This window comes from Vombatus ursinus, unplaced genomic scaffold, assembly GCF_900497805.2.
Source record: "Vombatus ursinus unplaced genomic scaffold, bare-nosed wombat genome assembly UNPS02000749.1, whole genome shotgun sequence".
Taxonomy (NCBI): Eukaryota; Metazoa; Chordata; class Mammalia; order Diprotodontia; family Vombatidae; genus Vombatus; species Vombatus ursinus.
Genome location: NW_020940527.1, coordinates 3,801,063 through 3,821,173, shown reverse-complemented (window position 1 = coordinate 3,821,173; position 20,111 = coordinate 3,801,063). Strand labels below are relative to the sequence as shown.

The 20,111-nt window shown below is 41.4% G+C and overlaps 2 protein-coding genes across 2 annotated transcripts in view; both read right to left on the bottom strand.

Moving 5' to 3' along the window:
- Positions 1 to 6,689, bottom strand: part of OIT3 (oncoprotein induced transcript 3) — a 33,385-nt gene extending 26,696 nt beyond the window's left edge. The window contains exons 1-3 of the mRNA XM_027860828.1: positions 6,410 to 6,689; positions 2,118 to 2,492; positions 1,158 to 1,265 (exon numbers count right to left, since the gene is read on the bottom strand). Coding sequence (XP_027716629.1) covers positions 1,158 to 1,265; positions 2,118 to 2,492; positions 6,410 to 6,503 — 577 coding nt within the window. The 5' untranslated portion in view covers positions 6,504 to 6,689. The remainder of the gene's footprint in view (positions 1 to 1,157; positions 1,266 to 2,117; positions 2,493 to 6,409) is intronic.
- A 9,530-nt stretch (positions 6,690 to 16,219) lies between these two features.
- MCU (mitochondrial calcium uniporter) overlaps positions 16,220 to 20,111 on the bottom strand; it is a 168,948-nt gene continuing 165,056 nt past the window's right edge. The window contains exon 8 of the mRNA XM_027859067.1: positions 16,220 to 18,251. Coding sequence (XP_027714868.1) covers positions 18,165 to 18,251 — 87 coding nt within the window. The 3' untranslated portion in view covers positions 16,220 to 18,164. The remainder of the gene's footprint in view (positions 18,252 to 20,111) is intronic.

Genomic DNA, 20,111 nt, shown 5'->3' with positions numbered 1-20,111 from the left:
CCCTTATTAAGGCATGTGTGGTGTTTCATGAGAAGCTAGTGTTGGGAATGAGGACAGAAGGGTTTTCTTTCGAGTTTTATTTCACTTTTCTCACATTCACAGATAAAACTTAAACTGGACTTTTTGTTTCCCATATGTGACATTCCTTCTCCTGTTTTTATGTCTTTGCACAGATGGTCTATGCCTGCACTGCCCTTGCTTCCCATTCCTGCCTCTCAAGATCCCTAAATTATTTCAAGGATTAGCCTAGGCTCCCTGTTTCTGTCCTCCCCTCTCACCATGCCCCTGTTGTTTGGGTTCTCTCCCTCCTAAAATTACTTGGTGTATAATTTAGATTTACTTATCCATAGACATGTCATAGCTTCAACAGAATGTGACCTCTTTGTGGACAGTGACTTTCATTTTCATCTTTTTATCTCCAGGGTATATAGCACAGTGTCTTGTATTTAGCAGGTACTCCATAAATGTATATTGAATTGATTTGAATTTACAAATTAAAATGGCTTCCCCTTTGCACTCTCTGCCCCCTAATTATCTTTCCCATCTTTGGTGGGGTTTTTTGGTGGTGCCACCAGGCAAGGTGGTCTTTATTAGTCCTAATTTAATCTATTTCCCTTTGAATTAAACAAAAAAATCAAGGGAAAGGAAAAGGCTGTCCCGAGTGCTAGGATCTTCAGCCTGATGATTTCTCTAAGACATAGAGAGTGGAAGAAGTAATTTAAGCCACCCTGGATTCTTTTCAAATTGCCCATTATCCCTCTCTTTCTGCTGCCCAAGAAAGATAAAAATACCCTGGTGCCACTTTAGGAGAGAATTTCTTTAGGTAGTGCTAGACTGTCCCTATTCATCTAATCATAGTATATACTGAGCCCTGATCAAATTCTACCCCTGATCTGGCAGGGCCAAAGGATTGAGCACCATTCTGCCCAGACAGCTGCAGAGGCACACCTTTTCCCAGTTTCTTTTCACCCTTTCAGTCTTACTGGCTTGATCTGCTGTCACTCAGTGACTTCAATTATCGTCTCCACACAAATGACTCCAGAGCTCTATACATAGCTTCCATCTGTCCCCCAGTGTCTGTCCTACTGTAAAGCCAACTGCCTGCTGGACCCTTTTACCTGGTTGGCCAATTCCCCACCTCACTGGTGCTTTCTTACCCAGGCAGGTTTGTTGGTCCGGGCCCAGGATGGTTCCTTCAGAACACATGCATTCAGGGTTTGAGCAAGTACCTTGGCAGTCCACCACATCACAGATGTCATAGAAATCTGCAGTAAAGCCAGAGATATGGTGATGATTAGGGTAAAGGGCCTAGAGACTCTCACTGGTATATAAGCTCCTTGACACCCCAGTTTGGTGATATTATCCAAAGGGCTGCCATGATGGTTTCAGGGCTTCTTGAAGCCAGCAGAATTAGGTAGATGACCATGATTTTCTCAACTTTTGTCTGAGGGTACCTACGTAGAAGCACTGACATTTCTGTCTTGTAGATATAGTCTCTAACTGAATAGGATATTTTATCTTCTGACATTTTGTCAGACTGAGGGGACAGAAAAAAATATGATTATGAGAATGACTTGAAGGCATGATTCCAATTACTACCTCTTTATCCTTCAGGAATGTCTCATAGACTTGTGGCCCAGCAGGCTTAATTTTCTTGTTAGAAATGCCAAATAGAAAGGATCTGTGTTACATGATCCCCAGGCAAACCCTTAACTAAAAATTCTGGCTTCCAGCATAAATTCAATTGAAGGGTGGTGGTATGGGAACAATCCAATCCTGTTGGGTGCAGTCAGATTGGGGGAAAGGGGCAGCCTGTTCTCATAGAGATAGGGGAGGACACGCCCTAGGAGAGGAGTGCTCCACCCTGGGGTGGTGTCCTAAGCGTCAGTTTGTGGTAGCAGCAACCTACAGGATCATGACTGAGAGGGAGTAAGTGTGTCCTCTGATATCAGCTATCCTCTGTACCCTGGGACAGCATCCCAGTCACCCCACCCTAGTTGTGGCTCTGTCCCCAGGAACTCCTAGATGCTATACATTTCATAGCACCTTTCTCTTTCACTCTTTCTCTGATAGCAGTGCCCCAGTAGGAGAGGAGAAAACAAAGGGAAGTTACTTACGGCCACAGTAGGCATGAAAACAGACACTGGGCTTAGTCAAATGGTAAACATAGTAGCCTCCCGGACAGGCTTTGACTTCCACAGTGTTGTTCCAAAGGCAGCAGTTTCCATTGAAACTGGCACAAGCCTGGCGCTGCACAATGCCATCCACTTCCTGTGGGTGGTTGCCATTCAGCCAGATGGGGGCATGGGTGCCACAGTGGTTCTCATGGATGCAGAATGTGGGCATGGCATCTCCGGCCATGCCTGTGAAGCGGTACCACTCTCCATCCACATGATTGTCACAGGCAGGCTGACCATCATCCTCCTTTAGCTGGTGATCGGTGTTCCTCCAGGGCTCATTCAAGCTAATGTAAGCAGAACAGGGATCCAGTGCTGCAAACAGAGAGAATTGCTCAAAGGGGGTGTCTTTTGTGTGGAGGAGCTAAGTTTACTTCTTAAATGTGCAATACTAGAATTAAATTTTAGGAGTAGGACTAGTTTTAACCAAAGGAGAAAAATTCTTTATGCAAAGAACAGGCATGGAAGAAGCAACATAGTGGCACCAGGAGTGCTCAGAGCCTAAGGACAGAAAGGGGACTAACACCTGGTCAGAAAGAGATTACAGAGGACTCCTGTGCTGGCAGTGGATGCAGTGCCATGTGGTAGCCCATTACCCTATTGTGGGTCATGGTTCAAGGATGGAGAGGAGAAGTTATGGTCTGTGGCCCTAATTTTGGGTAAGTACCAGAGCACATATCAAGAGGATAGTGACCAGAATACTCTCCTTATCACACCCTCTTAGATGCACCAAAAACCTAGACTCCCAAATCTAGCCACAGAAGCTCAACTCTAATGTAGAATACAAAGGCAAGGAAAAGGCTGAGAAAATGAGCAAACAACAAAACAAGAACCTGACCATAAAAAACATTTTTTTTTTAACACTGACAAGGAAGCTCAAGACACAAACTCAGAAAAAGACAACCAAAACATGAAAAGCCTCGAAGAAAAATGCAGATTGGACGTAAGTCCAACAAAAATTGCCAGAAGAGTTTTAAAGAAAGAGATTTTTTAAAGAGCAAAAAAAGATTTTTAAAAATAAAATAAGAGCAGTAGAGGAAAAATTGGGAAAATAAATGAGAGCAATGCAAGAAAATTACAAAAAAAGAATTAACAGCTTGATTAAAAAAAAAGTTATAAAACCCAACCGTCTAAACAACTACAATAGAGGGGAAAATGGGGAAGCAGGCAACACATGAACCTCACTCTCATCAGAACTGGTTCAAAGATGAATATATGCATATATATATATATACATATATATAATTTTTTTCTCAACTAGGGTCAAGAAAAGTCGGGCATGACTAAAAAATGACTGAACAACAAAAGTACACACACACACGTATACATATACATACATACATAGACATACACACATACATATACAAACACATAGTTGGGAATAGAAATTCATCTTACCTAACTGGGAAACAGGAGGGGAAGAGGCTAAGAGAAAGGGGGTAGTGATAAAAGGGAGGGTAGATTACAGAAGGCAGTGATTAAAAAAAGAAAGAAAACCAAATTATTAGTATTGAAAATGAAAAGGCTGAATGCACAACCAATTAAGATTAAATTAAAGCAACTATTAGAAGCTATTTTGCCCAACTATATGCCAATAAGACCAACAATCTAAATGAAATAGATGAATATAAAATAAACCTATGCAAATCATCAGTATTTCTATATATTATCAACAAAGCCCAGCAAGAAGAGATAGAAAGAGAAATTCCATTTAAAATAACTGTGGACAATATAAAATACTTGCGAATCTACCTTCCTAGACACACACAGGAACTATATGAACACAATTACAAAACATTTTTCACACAAATAGATCTAAACAATTGGAGTAATATTTATTACTCATGGGCAGACTGAGCCAATATAATAAAAATGAGAATACTTAAATTAATTTACTTATTCAGTGTCATACCAAACAATTATTTTATAGAGTTAGGAATATTATAACAAAATTCATCATCTAAAGGAACAAAAGGTCAAGAATATCTAGGGAATCAATGGAAAAAAAAAGGTAAAGGCAGCCTAGCAGTACCAGATCTCAAATTATCTTACAAAGTGATAACTGTCAAAACAATTTGGTACTGGATAAGAAATAGAGTGATTGACCAGTGAAACAGATTAGATATGCAATAAACAGGACTAAATGACCACTGTAATTTTGTGTTGATAACCCAAAGATCTAAGCTTTGGGAGCAATAACTCACCGTTTGACAATAATTGCTGGTAAAACTGGAAAGCAGTTTGGCAGAAACTAGGCATAGACTAACATCTCACAATGTATACCAAAATAAGCTTAAAATGAGTACATGGTTTAAACCTAAAGAGTGATATCATAAGCAAATTAGGGGAACATGGAAAAATTTACTTGTCAGATCTATGGATAAGGGAAGAATTCAGTGTCAAACAGGAGATAGAGAAGATACAAGAGGTAAAATGGATAATTTTGATTACATGAAATTAAAAAGGTTTTATATAAACAAAACCAATGCAGCTAAAATTAGTAAGAAAGCAGGAAACTGTGGAAAAACTTTTACAGTAAGTTTCTCTGATAAAGGTCTAAATCATTTCTCAAATATATAGGAAACTGAGCCAAATTTATAAACATAAGAGCTCTTCTTCAGTTGACAAATGGTCAAAGGACATGAACAGGCAGTTTTCAGAAGAAGAAATCAAAGCTATCTATACTCATATGAAAAAATTTTCTAAATCACTATTGATTAGAGAAATGAAAATTGAAACAATTTTAGGTACCACCTCATACTCATCAGATTGGCTAACATGTCAGAAAAGGAAAATGACAAATGCTGCAGGGGATTTGGAAAAATAAATACAATAATGCATTGTTGGAATTGTGAACTGGTCCAACCATTCCGGAGAACAATTTGGAACTACATCCAAAGGGTTATCAAACTACATACCTTTTGACTCAGCAATAGTGCTGTTAGGTCTGTATCCCAAAGAGATCAGAGAAAAAGGGGAAAAAATATTCATTTATACACATGTACAAAGAAATCTGCAATAGCTCTTTTTGTTGTGGTAAAAATTGGAAGCTGAAGGAAGCCCATCAGTCAGGGTATGGCGGAACAAGTTGTGGTATACGATTATGAAGGAATACTATTGTGCTGTAAAAAACTAAGAAAAGCATGGTTTCAGAAAAACCTGTGAAGACTTAGATGAACTAATGCAAAGTGGAGTGAGCAGAATTAGGAGAACAGAGTAATAGCAATATTGTAATATTAATCACTTGTGAAAGATCAACACAATGATCCATGACAATTCCAAATGACTCATGATAAAAAAAAATGCTATCCCCCTTCAGAGAGAGAACTGATGAACTCTGAGTGGATTGAAGCATTTTTTCACTTTATTTTTACTGCTTTCTTTTTTCTTTTTCAATATAGCTAATGTAGAAATATATTTTGCATGACTTCATATTTATAATGGGTCTCATATTTCTTGCCTTATTAATGTATCGAGAAGAAGTTGGAAGGAGGGAAGATAATTTGCATCTGAAAATAAATTTTTTTTTAAAAAGACAGCAATTCTGAAATCTACTTCAATAGCCATTTTTAGATTTAAGAAAGCTCTTAATTCTTGTCTCATGCTATAACTTAAACCCACTTTTCCTGCCCTTGTTGGAGATTAGTAAGCGTAAGAACTGAATTCAGTCTATTATATATGAAAACTTCTAATACAGATCATCAAATCATCCTAGAAGCTCTTTTCCCAAGCCAATGTGGGAATTCGTTTTACTGGACAATGCAGCTATGGATTACAGTTTTTTTTTTAAATTTTCTCTGTGTGGGGGAGAGAGTGGAGGGGATAGATTAATTTAAAAAAAATTAAAAGGAAACTCCACCCTGAACTGAATTCCTGTCTTATTTTGCCTAAAAAGAGCCTTGAGATGTTAACACTTCTATTTTAGCATTTTTCTTGCAAGTCATTAGGGTAATGACTAAACCGAGGAGATGTTAGTCTAGTAATGAACTCATCAAGAAATTAGTGGAGCAGCCAGACTTGTGGAAATCCAGGAGGCTGAATTGAAAGAAGAGAAAAGAGGCCCAGTTTATGTTGTACAAGCAAGTTCCCGCAGGTCATCAGGGATTCTGAAACCTCAAGGTTATCCTCCATCCAGCATTGATGGGTTCTGATCTGGCTCTTGGACCCCAGTTTACAGCAGCGAGTGGCAGCAAGCATGGACTCAGGGCAAAATACCCCACAGACACACTCACCCATCGGCAGTACCGGTGTGATTCTGATGACAAGGCAGGAGGCCCAAAGTAGCACCTGGAACATGTTCTTGACCAAGCTGAAGGACCCAAGCATCCTCTAAATGTCTTTTCTTCTTTCTTCTGTGGTCTAGCACTGTCTTTCAGTTTAAATTTTTGAGACCTTTAGGCTTTTAAGAGCAGAGGCTTTATCAGCAGTCATGGCCACTTTATCAGAGGAAGGGGATGAAGAAATAAGCTGGGCATTGCTTGAGCCTTGACCTCTTGTAGAAACACAGACTTGCACCGTCAACAAGGTTATTTTTTTTTTTTACTGATATTTTCCCTTAAAAAACTCAGCCTCCCATTGTTTCCTCTCCCAAGTTCTCTGCAGTGACGTGTCTGATATATCTTACTCAGAAGGGAACTGAAAAGGGGACACCCTCCCCCCTCATACCACATGTCCAGAAGTCTCATTTCTTCCAGAATTTATTACATCATTATGCTTTATACCTTACCATCAAGGACCAAAGGACAGTGGTGTCATTTAAGCTCAGAAGACAAGAGAATGATGCAGAATGTCAGAGCAAGTGGAAACATTACAGTAATGATAGTAGAGATGGGTGTGGAATAGAAGAGACCGTTAATGGAATGCTCCGAGTCTCCTTTTTGGGAGACTTAGGGTGACCTAGTGGATACAGTGCTGAGAGCTAGACATGGACCCAGGATGACCAAGGTTACTGCCTTTATGACCTGAGAGCCTCAGCTTTGTCATCTCTAAAATGAGGATGCTATTTTCTGTACTATCTCCTTTAAAGAAAAATGAAAAGGTATTTGCCTTCATGGTGCTTAGCCAGGGGTAGAGGAGGCAGGTGAGGCAGGGAATAAAAATTGCAGTGGGGGAGGATACATCTACACAGATGAACAAATTGATGATAATAGGAGGAATGAAAGAATATTGGGGAGATCAGGAAAGGCTTCCTTCCATTGGAGGTATCACCTGCCAAGTGGAGCCTTGAAGAAAGCTGATGATTCTAAGGGAGAGGTAAAGACAAGGAGAGACAGCATTCCCAGCATGCAGGACAGCCTTTGCCAAGGCATTGAGGAAATTGAACGCTAGTTTTGGAAACAGCAAGTTGGGCAATTTAGTTAGAAGATACATTGTGCGCAGGGGAGCAATGTGGAAATAATTCTAGAAGGATGGGCTGTAGCGAGAACTGTATTGTTGTCCAGTCATTTTTCAGTCATATCCAACTCTCCGTGACCTCATTTGGGGTTTTCTTGGCAAAGAGATAGGAGTGGTTTGCCATTTCCTTCTCCAGCTCATTTTACAGATGAGGAAACTGAGGCAAACAGGCGACTTGCCCAGGGTCAAACAGCTAGTAAGAGTCTGAGGTCAGATTTGAACTCAGGAAGATGAGTCTTCCTGACTCCAGGCCCGGTGCTCTCTGCCCTATGGTACCATTTAGCTGCTCCCCCCAAGTCTGTAGCCAGACCGTAAAGGATTTAAGTGCCAAGTTGGAGAGTTTATATTTTATCCTGGAGGTGTTAGCCACTGAAGAGTCTTGAAGCAGACGAGTGACAAAATATGCCATATGCTTATTTATTAAAGATAGGAACTAGGCCTGCAGTTTCATTGGTATTGCCCCTCCCCCCCAAAGTGAGGAACATTATCTACCAATTCAGGTCAGCATCTTGTCAAGAGCAGGGATGTTAGGGGCAGGATTTGAACCCAGGTCTTCCCATCTCTATTCATTATAGTCTGCTGCCTCTGAGCTGTTATTAGTAGGTGACAGTTGTTTATGGAGCTCTTTAAGATTATAAAGCACTTTGCATGTATTTAATCCTCAGGAAGCTTTGTGAAGTAGGTAGTGAATGTAAATAATAAAGAAAGTGTTAGGGCAGCAAAGCCTTAGAGGCAAGTGTGGCTCAGTGGAAAGTAAAGAGTCTGGAGAGACTTTTGAATCCTGCCTCTGGATATGATGGCCTTGTAAACCTGGGCAACGCCCTTTACCTCAGTTTCTGCATCTTTAAATGGGGATAATAATATCTATGATATCTCATAGGGTTGTAGTAAGACTTGCATGGAAGAAGGCCTGTAAAGCACTATGTAAATTCTCCTAAGTCCCGCCTTACTTGAAGATGAAGAAAATGCAGCTCAGAAAAGTTAGGTGACTTGTCCAAGGTCATACACAGCCAGTAAACACAGATCAGGGCCCTGAACCTATCTTCTGGGTTCAAGTCCAGGATTCATTTCCACTAAACCATGATACTAACACTGGCTTGGTGACTCATGAGTTTTGGGAATTAATTTCTACTAGATCAAAGGGTGGGAGGTGAGTGTTAATCCAGTACACAAGCATTTATTAAGAGCTTACTGTGTGCTGGGCACTGTGCTAAAGACTAGGCATACAGAGAGAGGCAAGAACACAGTCCTAGCCCTTAGGGAACACACATACAGCATGAGGAGAGCGCACAAAAAGTTGTATATACAAGATATACAGGGTGTCCTAAAAAGTCTTAGTCTGGTTTTAAGCTTAAAACTGGACTGAGATTTTTGAGACATCCTGTATGAAGTATAAATAGAAGGTTATCTTGGAGGAAAGACACTAGTTGTGGGGGAGGGAGCAGCGTAATAAGAGAGATCTCTGTAGGATTAGAGCTGAGACTGGAAGGAGTCAGGAAGTCAGGAGATGACAGTGAGGACAACAGGCAGTGCCTGGAGCAGAGTCAGCAGATGGAGGGTGAGATGCTAGGAGCAGCCAGGTGACTGGGAGGATGGCGTGACCATGGCAGGAAGTTTAGGAGACGGGAGGTTTGGGGGAGGAAAGAATACGTTCTGGTTAGGATAGGTGGGGTCTGAGCTGTCTATGGGACATCCTCTTGTGAAATGTCCAGGAGGCAGTTGGAGTGTACTTCTCTCTCTCTCTTGAATGTTCTCTCCTGGGACAAATGATCAAGGATCTCAAAGGAACAAATGAAGAAAAGTGGGAAAGAAGGGGATTTATCAGAACCAGATATCAGACTTGACTACAAAGCAGTATCATCCGAACAATTGAGTCCTGGTTAAAATATAGTAAGCACTTGATAAATGCTCTTTTATTCATCCATTCGTAGCAGGGATTGATCGAAACACCCACTTTGGAGTGTATTCTCAACTACAACCCCTTCTCCTGCAAACAGGAGACTCATTCCCTCTGAAGATCAATCCCCTTTATGCCAATCTGCATAATAATACATTGTATTTCCATAGTTTCTTTCTTCCAAGAACATGACATTGTTTTATGCAGTCATCTAATTAGTTTTCACAATGCTTCCAGGTCAGCATGCTAACATGTGAGAGTCAATATGTCATAATGGATAGTAGGCCTTGGAGCTAGGAAGGCTTCATCCCTGACATATATTGACTGGATGACTTTGGTCAGTTACTTAACCCTCCTTGCTCTGGGGCAGTGGTGTCAAACTTATATATGCCCTTTGGTGATATATTGGTTTACAAAACCACAAATTAACATCATCTATGTTGTACTTTCATGTCTTTTGTTAAACATTTCTCAATTACATTTTAATCTGCTTCTACCCACTGGGGAATTTTGAGCAGCCTAAGTTGGACCACTCTGGTCTAGGCAATTCTCCAGGACTCTTGAGAGTTCTGTATCATGAAAGCCCAGGTCCAGCCCCTTCTCCTGATCTCCTGGTCTTGAATGCCAAAGTAAGCCTGAGGCCAGAACTTTTCACCCTCTTCTGCCTTATGTTTCTATCAGTGAGCACCGCTGGCTACTTCTGGTTTTAGGATTCTGGCTATCCTCAGAATATGCTGGTTGTCCCATGGGGGGTGCTCTCCTCGGCCATTATTTCTTAGAAGGGATGACCACTGACAGTAGAATAAGCCATGAATGCAGGGCTAACCAGATGATAGGGTCCTTGGGTTATCTGCTCACAGCAAATCAAAGGTGAAAGTGAAATATCTCTTCAGTAGCCCCACAAAATATTTCATGTTTTAATATTTTAAGTATCATCCTCCAGAAAGAGTATAATAGGATTTTTCTTGAATTGTACTTTTAAGTATTTATATCATATTTTAAAGTGTTTGTTAATGTACAACCATAAATCTGTAGTGTTATAAGCATTTCTTTGTGGTGGAGGAAATAAATAGCCGTCCTATACCTGTTCTTCTTTGCACCTGAATACCTTTTTCGAAGGGACTCTATTAATCCCATAGACAGAGTCACACCTCAAATTTCAGGGTGGCAAAATTGTTAGAGTGGTGGGCCTAGAGTCAGGAAGACCTGTTCAAATCTAACCTCAGATACTTACTAGCTGTGTGATCCTGGGCAAGTCATTTAACCTTGTTTGCCTCAGTTTCCTCATCTGTAAAATGAACTGGGGAAGGAAATGGCAAACCACTCCGGTATCTTTGTTAAGAAAACTTCAAAAGGGGTCACACAGACTCCAACGTGACTGAATAGGACTAAACAACAACACACTTTTAAGAGATTTTTTCCCTGGAGCTCTGAGATGGAGATGTAATGAGCCAGAGAATGTGACAAGAGCCTGGCTCCTTTCTTTTAGGTGTCAGGTGTTCCCGCTCCACCACCCCAGCCCCAGCCCAGGACTGAATCTGGTCTGTGTAAATGCAGAACAAGGATACCTTCATGGGAGAAGGTGCCATTTTCCTCCTCTCTCACACTAGCATGCTCACTGTTCTAGCTGAATTGACTTTCTTGCTGTTTCTTGAATTTGCAATTTCATCTCCAGCCTCTGTCTATGCCTGGGATGCCCTCCTGCCTAATTTCCACATCTTAGAATACTTAGCTTGGCTCTAGCCTTTCCTGCTCTTCCAGTATGTCACCAATCTCTCTCACCTCAAATTACCTCCTATTTGCTTAACTGTTTACTTTTTGCATTGTCTGTGAAGTAGATTTAAGCTTCTTGAGGGCTGGGACTATTTTCCATTTTTGTCTTTGGTTACCCAGTGCTTAACACAGTTCTTTGTTGAACTGAATTAAAGTTGGAATGAATACAAACATCATACATTTAGCTCCAGAAGGGACTGGAGTTCATCTAACCCAACTCCCTCATTTTACAGGTGAAGAAACTAGGGCTCAAAGAGGGAAGAGAGTTGTCCAAGGTCACACAGGGAATGTCAGAGCTGGGACTCAAACCCAGGTCCGTGGATCCCCAATCCAGTGCTCTTTCCAGCACATGATAACGTGTCCCATTTATGCCCCATCACTAGATGTTGCCTCAGCAAGGATTCTGTGGTCTATTTAACTTTTCTTCATTTTGCTATGTGTTCCAATAGCCAAGCTTGGAGTCATGAACGTAGTGCTTCTTGTTATTGAGAAGAAGGAGGCGGGCATACACAGAAACAGAAGACAAGTGACAAAGGAAGGGAGACAGAGCAGTGTGGTGGGAAGAGTCTGAGTGGCCTTGGGGGCATACACCCATAATTCCTACTGTTGGTGAGGCCAAGGCTGATGGATCCCTTGAGCTCCGGAGTTCTGCCAGGCAGTAGGGCAAAAGGTGATCAGGTGTCCTCACTAAGTCTGGAACCAATATGGTGATCCTTCCCAGAGCAGGGAGCCACCTGGCTGCCTCAAAGTTTCCTGCTGAACACCAGTGGGATCAAGCCCATGAGTGGCTGCCAGACTAAGCGAGATAGGGAGACCCAGACTGAAGGAAGCAAGGAAGGGAGGGAAGGAGGCAAGGAAGAGAGGAAAGAGGAAGGAAAGGAGGAAGAAAGGAACAGAGTGGGGAAAGGAAGAAAGGAAGGAAGAAAGGGAAAAGGAAGGAGGAAGAGAGGGAAGAAAAAAGTTCTGGTGGTTTTAGAATCTGTGTGCAACCTCGGGGCAAATCCTGGCCCTGTCATGTCTGTATGACCATGGGCAAGTCACTTAATTTCTCTAGGACTCCGTTTCCTTGTCTAAAAAACATGAGAATTGAACTCAATCACCTCTGAGTTCTCAAGTTACGATCCCAAGTAGGAATCAGGCTTCCCTTCCCTCACCCTGCAAGATTTTGAAGAATAGCACTTGAAGTGAAAAATTGTCTTAACTGACCTGACACAATTACTCTTCACTGCATTCAATCCAGGTTTCCTCTTCTGTGACTGGCAAAGAAAGTCTGTCCTTGGGATTATAATATCTCGTGTTTGTACGACAGTTTAAAGGTTGCAAAAGGCTTCCTTCACAATAGACTTGTGGGTTAGGTAGTGGAAGCCTTATTATTCCCATTTCATAGATGAGGAAACTGAGGTTTGGGGGGGGGGTGGTTGGACCATGGTCGCACAAGGTTTTAGGACTCAAACTTAGGTCTTTAGATCCCAAATCGGTGATTATTTCCTGGTTCCTCTTCACTATGCTGAGATGAATCTTGCCCTGTAAGAGTTTACCTTTACTTAGGCGGTTGGTTAGCTATTCCATAGTTAGGACAACCAGCAGGACTCAAGACAAATGGGCTGTAATCTCGGCCCTCATTAAAGGTCTTGGGGGAGATTTGCAGGCAGTGGTAAAGGTTTTGGGGGAGCCACGATAACTGTATTTCAGTAGTTGAAGAGCAATCACACAAAAGAAGGATTAGAACATAGAGAAGAGAATGCTCGACCTTCAGTCAGAAACATTTGGGTTCACAGGAGAACAATTTTATAGGAACAACAGTGTGAGGAGAGACAGCTCTGAACTCCACTCTGATCCACACAATGACCAACCGTAGTCCCAAAGGACTCGTGGTGAAACGTGCTTCTCACCTCCTGACAAGGAAGTCATGGACTCAGTGCAGATCAAAGCACATATTCTTTTTCCTTCTTTTTGAACATAGTTAATGTTGGAATTTGCTTTGCATGACAATACATATTTGTCGTGGGCTTCCTTTCCCCTCTCCTTCTCATTGGGTGGGGTAAAGGGAGAAGGGAGGGAGAGAATTTGGAACAGAAAATAAAATCTTAAAAAATTAGAAAAGAAGAAATATTTGGGTTCAAATCTCATCTCTAGTGCTAGTTCTGCAGGCCACAGGCAACCAACTTAATGTCTCTAACCTCATTTTCCTCATCTGCAAAATGAGTATATAATGCCCCCACTTTGGCTGCTACGAGGCTTTAGTGAGGCAAAGCTCTCCATAAATGCCCATTATTTTTAAACTTGTTCTGTGACTAGGCTGCCTTAATTTGTAGAAGTCTTTCCTGCAAAGATAGTGTGACCTCTTTTTGGATGAGCTATGATAAATCAAATGCTCTGCAAACCTGAATGCACGGTGTAGATAAACACCATCTCTTTTTATGATGATACACAATAGATCCTTAAAGGAGACAGGCTTGGGTTGGATCAAGGCGCCCCTGTGGCTCCTTTCTGTGATGTTACGGTTCTGGTGCAGCCTGAATTGGTGATTTCTGTACACAAGAAGCCATCGGAGTGCTTCATGGGTGTTCATTGGGAGGCAGAGGATGTATGCTCAAGATAAACATGGATTTGGTGTGGGGACTGATTGCTGAGAGTCAAGGACTTTCAGCCCAGATAACTTGTCTCTGTAAACAAATAATCCCAGGATGTTAGGACCTGAGACTCCATGTGCTGCATACGTTGAAGGGGAAGATATGAAAGGGTCAGACACTCACGGAGATACGGAGCTTAAAATACTTCATTAGGAGATTCTCCTAGGGGCAACTTTTTATATCACTTATGGCCTTTTCAGTTATAAGGAAATTTTATTTCTTGAGATTCTAGAGTCTCTTCTCTCTGTTTTCTCTGCACAAGTGGCCCCCCACGTCTCCTTCCAGCTCTGCCTTACAGAATCCCTGGCTTTTGTCACAGCGCAGTTTAGGTTCCCCCTCCTATACAATGCCTTTCCCAAAATCCTTGGTCTTTAACATTGTTCTTAAAAGTGCCTTGTATTACTTTGTATTTACTTACAAGTATACCTGGATCACAGTCTTCTTTTCCTCACCAGTTCATTCCCTTTTACTGGGTGACACTAATACACATAGATGTACCCCCATACTCTATTTCTCAGCCTCCTTAAATTCCATGACCTACTTCTCCCTTCACTCCACTGGAGCCACACATGACTAGGTCACACACTGGATTTCGCCATTGCCCAAATACGTCCAAAATTAGAATTTCTCACATTCTCCTATCTGACCGTAACCTATTATTCTACCTCTTTCTATTCCTTACCCCACCTAAACCTGTTCTCCACTTTCATAGGGACCTTCCATTGCCCTACCAATTAGTACCTTCTCAGGCCATTATCTTAATCTGATTTTACTTTCCTCTTTCCCCAACCTTAACCCTAGTTAAGCCATTTCAATGTTATTTCACTATACTGTCCTTTGCTCTTGAATCCCATGCCCTCTTGTCCCATATCTGTTCTTCTCTTGCCAAATCTATGCCCTTCCATGGCTGCTTTGTCTGCTACTCATGAGATGCCAAAGACAGAAGGAAGTCTCACAACTGTGCTGTGTACTTTAAATTTGTGGTATCCAACTTCAACTGGATCCTCACATGTGTAAGCCTGTTCCTTTATTTCTCTAATTGACTCCTATCACTTTTCACAGAAGCTATTCCAAAACTCCTCTTCCCTCCTCTCTCACCTCCAGACCTTCCTTCTTACTTGATTGAAAGACACTGAGGCTTTTTGATATGAACTTACTCTTTTCTTTTCTCATTCTCTTCATCTCATAACATCATCTCCATTCCCTTCTCCTTTCCTCCAGTCTATGAACAAAGAGGTTGTCCTCCTTCTTGTCAATGCCAACCTTCTTTCTGACCATTCTCAGTTTTCTTTGCTTTTGCTCGTTATCCATATGATTACCACCAATTGTAGGTTTTTTCAAAGTTCTGCCAAAGACTCTTTTTTCTTCTATCTCATCAAGTGTCTTGAGTTTAATTATTATTTCTATGCACCTATATATCCAGTCCCAGTATTATGAGCTCTCAAAGGTTTAACTATAATGTTTCTTGAGATGACTCCTAAGTCCATCTATCTCTCCATCCAACTATCTATATTTTAAATACACAAACACATATATATGTGTACATATTCCATCCCACATCACCAATTGTCTGCTGAACATTCTAAACTAGATGCCCCAGAGGCCACCCTTCAGTATATTTAAAACTGAACTCATCTTTCCCCCTAAACTCTTCCCTGTTCCTAAGGGAAAGGCACCATCTTTCTAGCCTCCCAAGTTTGTGTGCTCAGCTTTATCCTGAACTCCTCACTCTCGCTCACCTCACCTCATCTCATCTCACCTACCCGATCAGTAGTCACATATTGCTCTTTCTACCTTTACAATATATGCCACATCTGACCTGGCCTCTCTACTCACACAGCTACCCCCTTATTTCAGGTACTCATCACTTCTTGCCCAGATTATTCCAACCACAGCCTTCTAGTTCTAACTCTGCCTCAAATATCTCACCACCTGCTTTGGGGAGGCTACAGATATTCTATGAAGCCTTAAGAGTAATGATTTTATGACAGTGCATACTTGGCTAAATTCCTGGAACCCATGGGATGGTTGGGTGATAAAGAATCTATTGATAGGCATCATCATAGCATGAGATGTCGTAGGCATGGAAGATTCTTTATGGGTGATATGGGCAATCAGTCAACCCCTCTGTTTTTGGAAAACAGGGATAATACTGCCTATCTTAGGTTTAGGAGGAATCCACATGATATTTACTCTTTAGGGTTTTCTAGGGACAAAATTTAATTTGAGAATATCTATATAAAAACCAATTTGGAAGGATAAAGCACTCCATCTAGTATAGGAAGATCAGACTGTATGTCCCCTCAAGGAAAGTAAGTTTCTTTTAAAAGGATGAGACATTTCAATTCAAAAACTGAATAGATATTTATTGTTCCAGAAGGTACATTGCTCTTTTATACATATTTCATAAATGATACAGGATTTTACACATGTTCAGTATTTTGCCATCTGTTTAAAGGACTTTTCTCAGTATCCCTTTCCCTTTTCCTTCTTCCTCCCCCCACCCCCAAAAGGATTTGCCTACTGCACTGTGCTGCCTGCACACAAACAAGATAAAACTTTTTAAAAGTAATTCACACAACTTTAAAAAAAAAACCCCAACAAAAACAAAATTTGAGGAAGGCAAGAATAGAGTAGGAAAAGAAAGGAAAAGGGAACTGGAAAGGGCAAACATGCATCCGTTCATTCCAACATGCCACTGTTGGAATACAAAAAGGTTTGTGGCGGCGGCGGCAGCAGTCCCAGCCCCGTGTCACCATCTGCAAGGCACCTGGAGTCTGGGTCACATTGTCATCTTAATACGCCTCCCATTCACACACAACGCTCCCAGAGAAGACAAAAAGGAGCCCCTTGCCAAAATGAGAAATGAATCCCATGAGGGAAGAAAGCCAATCAGCTATGTGCTAAGCTCACATCCTCTTTTCCATCCTGTTCCTAGGCTTGTTAGAAACAGGATGTTAGAGACATCAATTCCTGTGACAGTTAGAATGCAGATATCGTGTGGGAAGAGGGTAGAAAAACATTTTTTTTTTCTAAGGAGGGCAGGGGAATCTGGTTAATTCATCTCTCAATTAAAAAATAGCGTGGAGAAAAACTGTGTAGAGAAAATAGTAATATGTAAAGAATAGGCAAAAAGGGGAAGGGAGTCATGGATATGGGTTCTCACACTTGGGATAAAAATCCAGCCCTTGGGTTCCACAGAGCTCACTTGAAACTCACTAAAGATGAGGACTAATCAAAGTGGAAGTTTATGTCCTTAAATTGTGGAGTCTCAGCCTTCAGCAAAGCCTCCAGACAAGTGCCAGGGGACAGCTTCACACGCCATCCCATGAGCAGGTGAATAGTTGTGTAATTATTCTGGTTCTGGAATTGCTAGCCATCATGATTTTGGGCCAACTTTTTGAACCCTGTACCTTCCTGATTGGATAATCCAGGTGTCCTCAGATGTGGAGCAGGGAGGGAGAAGGGGAAATGGGGAGGGGAGGGGGGGAAGAGAGAAGGGGAAATAAGGAGAAGTGTAGAAGAGAGAATGGAAAATGGGGGGAGGGATAGAAGAGAGAAGGACATCTTCCTCCCATTCAAGACTGATTATTAGAAAAACTCATGCAATGTTGCCATTGATTTCTTGCGTAGATCCAGAGCACTGGGATGTGTCAGAATTTACGAAGGTACAAGGGAATAATTCAAAGTCGATTATCAAACAGTCAGATGCTTTCATTGCTTATTTGGAAAAAACTGTTTAAATCTAACAAATGGGTATAGAGGAGTTGGTGAAAAGGGTACACAAGGGAGACAAACTCCTGGTTCTCAATGGAAAAATCACTTTGCTGAAGCAGAAAACCATGACGATGGCTCTGACTTTCAAACCACCTATCTCAGGGGTTTGCTTTTCTGGTGCAGTTACTAATTTGTTTTTTAAAAAAAGAGAGAAGTTAAATTAAATAAAAATCAGAGCTGAATGGGGTGCTGGTGCATTGTAGTTCTGCTGCCCCCGCAAAGATGCAAGAAGCACCCCCAGTATCACATAATCTTTGATTCTCCCAACCATATAATTACATCATTTTCATCCAGAAACTGAGTTGTTTGATTAAGACAATATTCACCAAGCCCTTTGAGACTTATATTCCACAATGCCTGATCTTCAGATTCTAACATTCCTTTTATCCAAGATCCTTTTTGTTTATTAATTAAAGGTAAAAACCCTCCACCCCCACAAACATCCCGGCTTTCACCTGCAATGCTTTCATTAAAAAGGCAAGAGTTATAAACAGGGATTCTTCCTGCCAGGGTTCAGAGTTCCTTTGCTTTATCACCAATTTGTCGGATGGGCAGATGTATTTGCAGTGGGTCTCGCAGTCTCTTGAGATCCAATTCTGCCTAAAACAGGAGGGGAAAAAAAGGTGAGGAAGATCACCTGCCAAAGTCCATGATGGCATTATTCCTTATTGAAAATCACAATGGAGTCACAAAGAGTGTCTTAGGAAAAGGGGAAACCTCTGGTATAAGTAATGCTATCTACTACCCAAAGAGAAAAGCTGGCAATCCAATGATGGGCTACACCATATAGCTTTTCTGTTATGGGCCCAAGAATTTAACTGCTTATTCAACAGCTGCATAAATAATCCACAGACAAAAAACCAAGGCACATCTCACTTAGTGTGAGATGATGGGTCAAAGACAAAAGAATTGGGGAAGACTGCTTTGTGAGGATAGACCAAAAATATAAGGTGATATGTTTAAAATCTCTAATAAAATCATGAAAGGGTAGACAGAAAGACTTGCTCACCAAATCCCAGAACACTAGAACTCCCTGCAGCTTTAAAGAGACAAATTTAGACAAAAAAAGAAAAAAAATCCTGTTGTACATAAATGTAGGGAACTTAATTCACCCAGATGTGGTTGGCTGAAAATATAAGTAAGTTCAGGAAGGTTTTTAGAGAAGGTATAGGTAATCTAGACAAGATGGGTTCTTAATTTACACTAGAAATGTTTTGAGGACATCTTTCACCTCGTATCACTGACATTATGGAGGGCATATTACAACATATTCTTTGGTGTCACTGTTGGAACCATAATGCTGGGCTTGGTGAACCTTGGGTCTGGGCAGTTTCATATGTTTGTATTTAGAATTCATATTTTTCATTCCATAATCTATGAACTGTTGGGCCTGACAATGATTTCTAGTGGCTACTGTCTTGCTCCCTGGTTTTTGTTTCACGTCATTTTGGAAGCACATATTTTAGGAGGGGGATCTAGGTCATTTCTTATAGACAGAAAATAACAGAGCACAGTAAATTTAAAATTATAATTTTAATTAAGTGGTAGACAGAATCATTGGGGAAATAATTGACATCTGAAAGATTTTTTCCTGCAGAAAGGTGCTTGTAATTTTTGGTTGATCTGAATGCCTTGGCTCATGTGACAAAAATAATTTCCAAAAATCCTAACATTGCATTGCTGTTAATAAAGAAATGCTTCTACTGCCCTTGATCTGCTTACATTAGATTTTGGCCTACTGACCCTGCTTCTTCACACCCCCCACCCACCCTAGAGGAGAAGTAGCAGCAGCAGGCCTGCTCCAGTCCTCCCTCGCCCCTACCCCTCTATCTCAGATGAGTGATGAGAGCTGTACAGCCCTGGCCCTCGACCATCAATAACAACCTGTGGAAACTATGAGCTTTAATTTTCATCTCATACCTCCCACTACTCTCATGACTAACAATTTCCCACCACCTGTTTCCCTATCTCTGTATTATCAATCACTGCCCATGTAAGAAAACACTATCCCCAACCCTCCATCTCCTGTTCTGTCATCCCCATTCTCCTCAACCCTATCCCACCCATGATCCTAACCCTTTGGATGTGATCTCTGGAATTCTTGTTCCATAGCAAACCATTTTCCCTTTGACTTGGGCCTCCTTCTCCACCAGCTCTCACTGAGCTCTGGCTTCTCCCTAACAACACAACATCCCTGGTCCTCCTCTTCGCCACTAGCTGTACATTTACCCACTCCCAGCACACAGATTGGACCTAGAAGGGGAGCTGGCATATCCTTGCTCCTCAATGACAGTGCCAGACTCTACCTTCACTACTATTTCTCAGCAACTTCTCCTCTGGAGTTCAGGGATTTGATATTTTCCACCCAATCTGGATAATGGCATCTCTAATACACCAGCTTCACAGGTCATTTTCTTTCCTGCCCCACTATCTTCCTCTCCTCAACACCTATCTTTACAC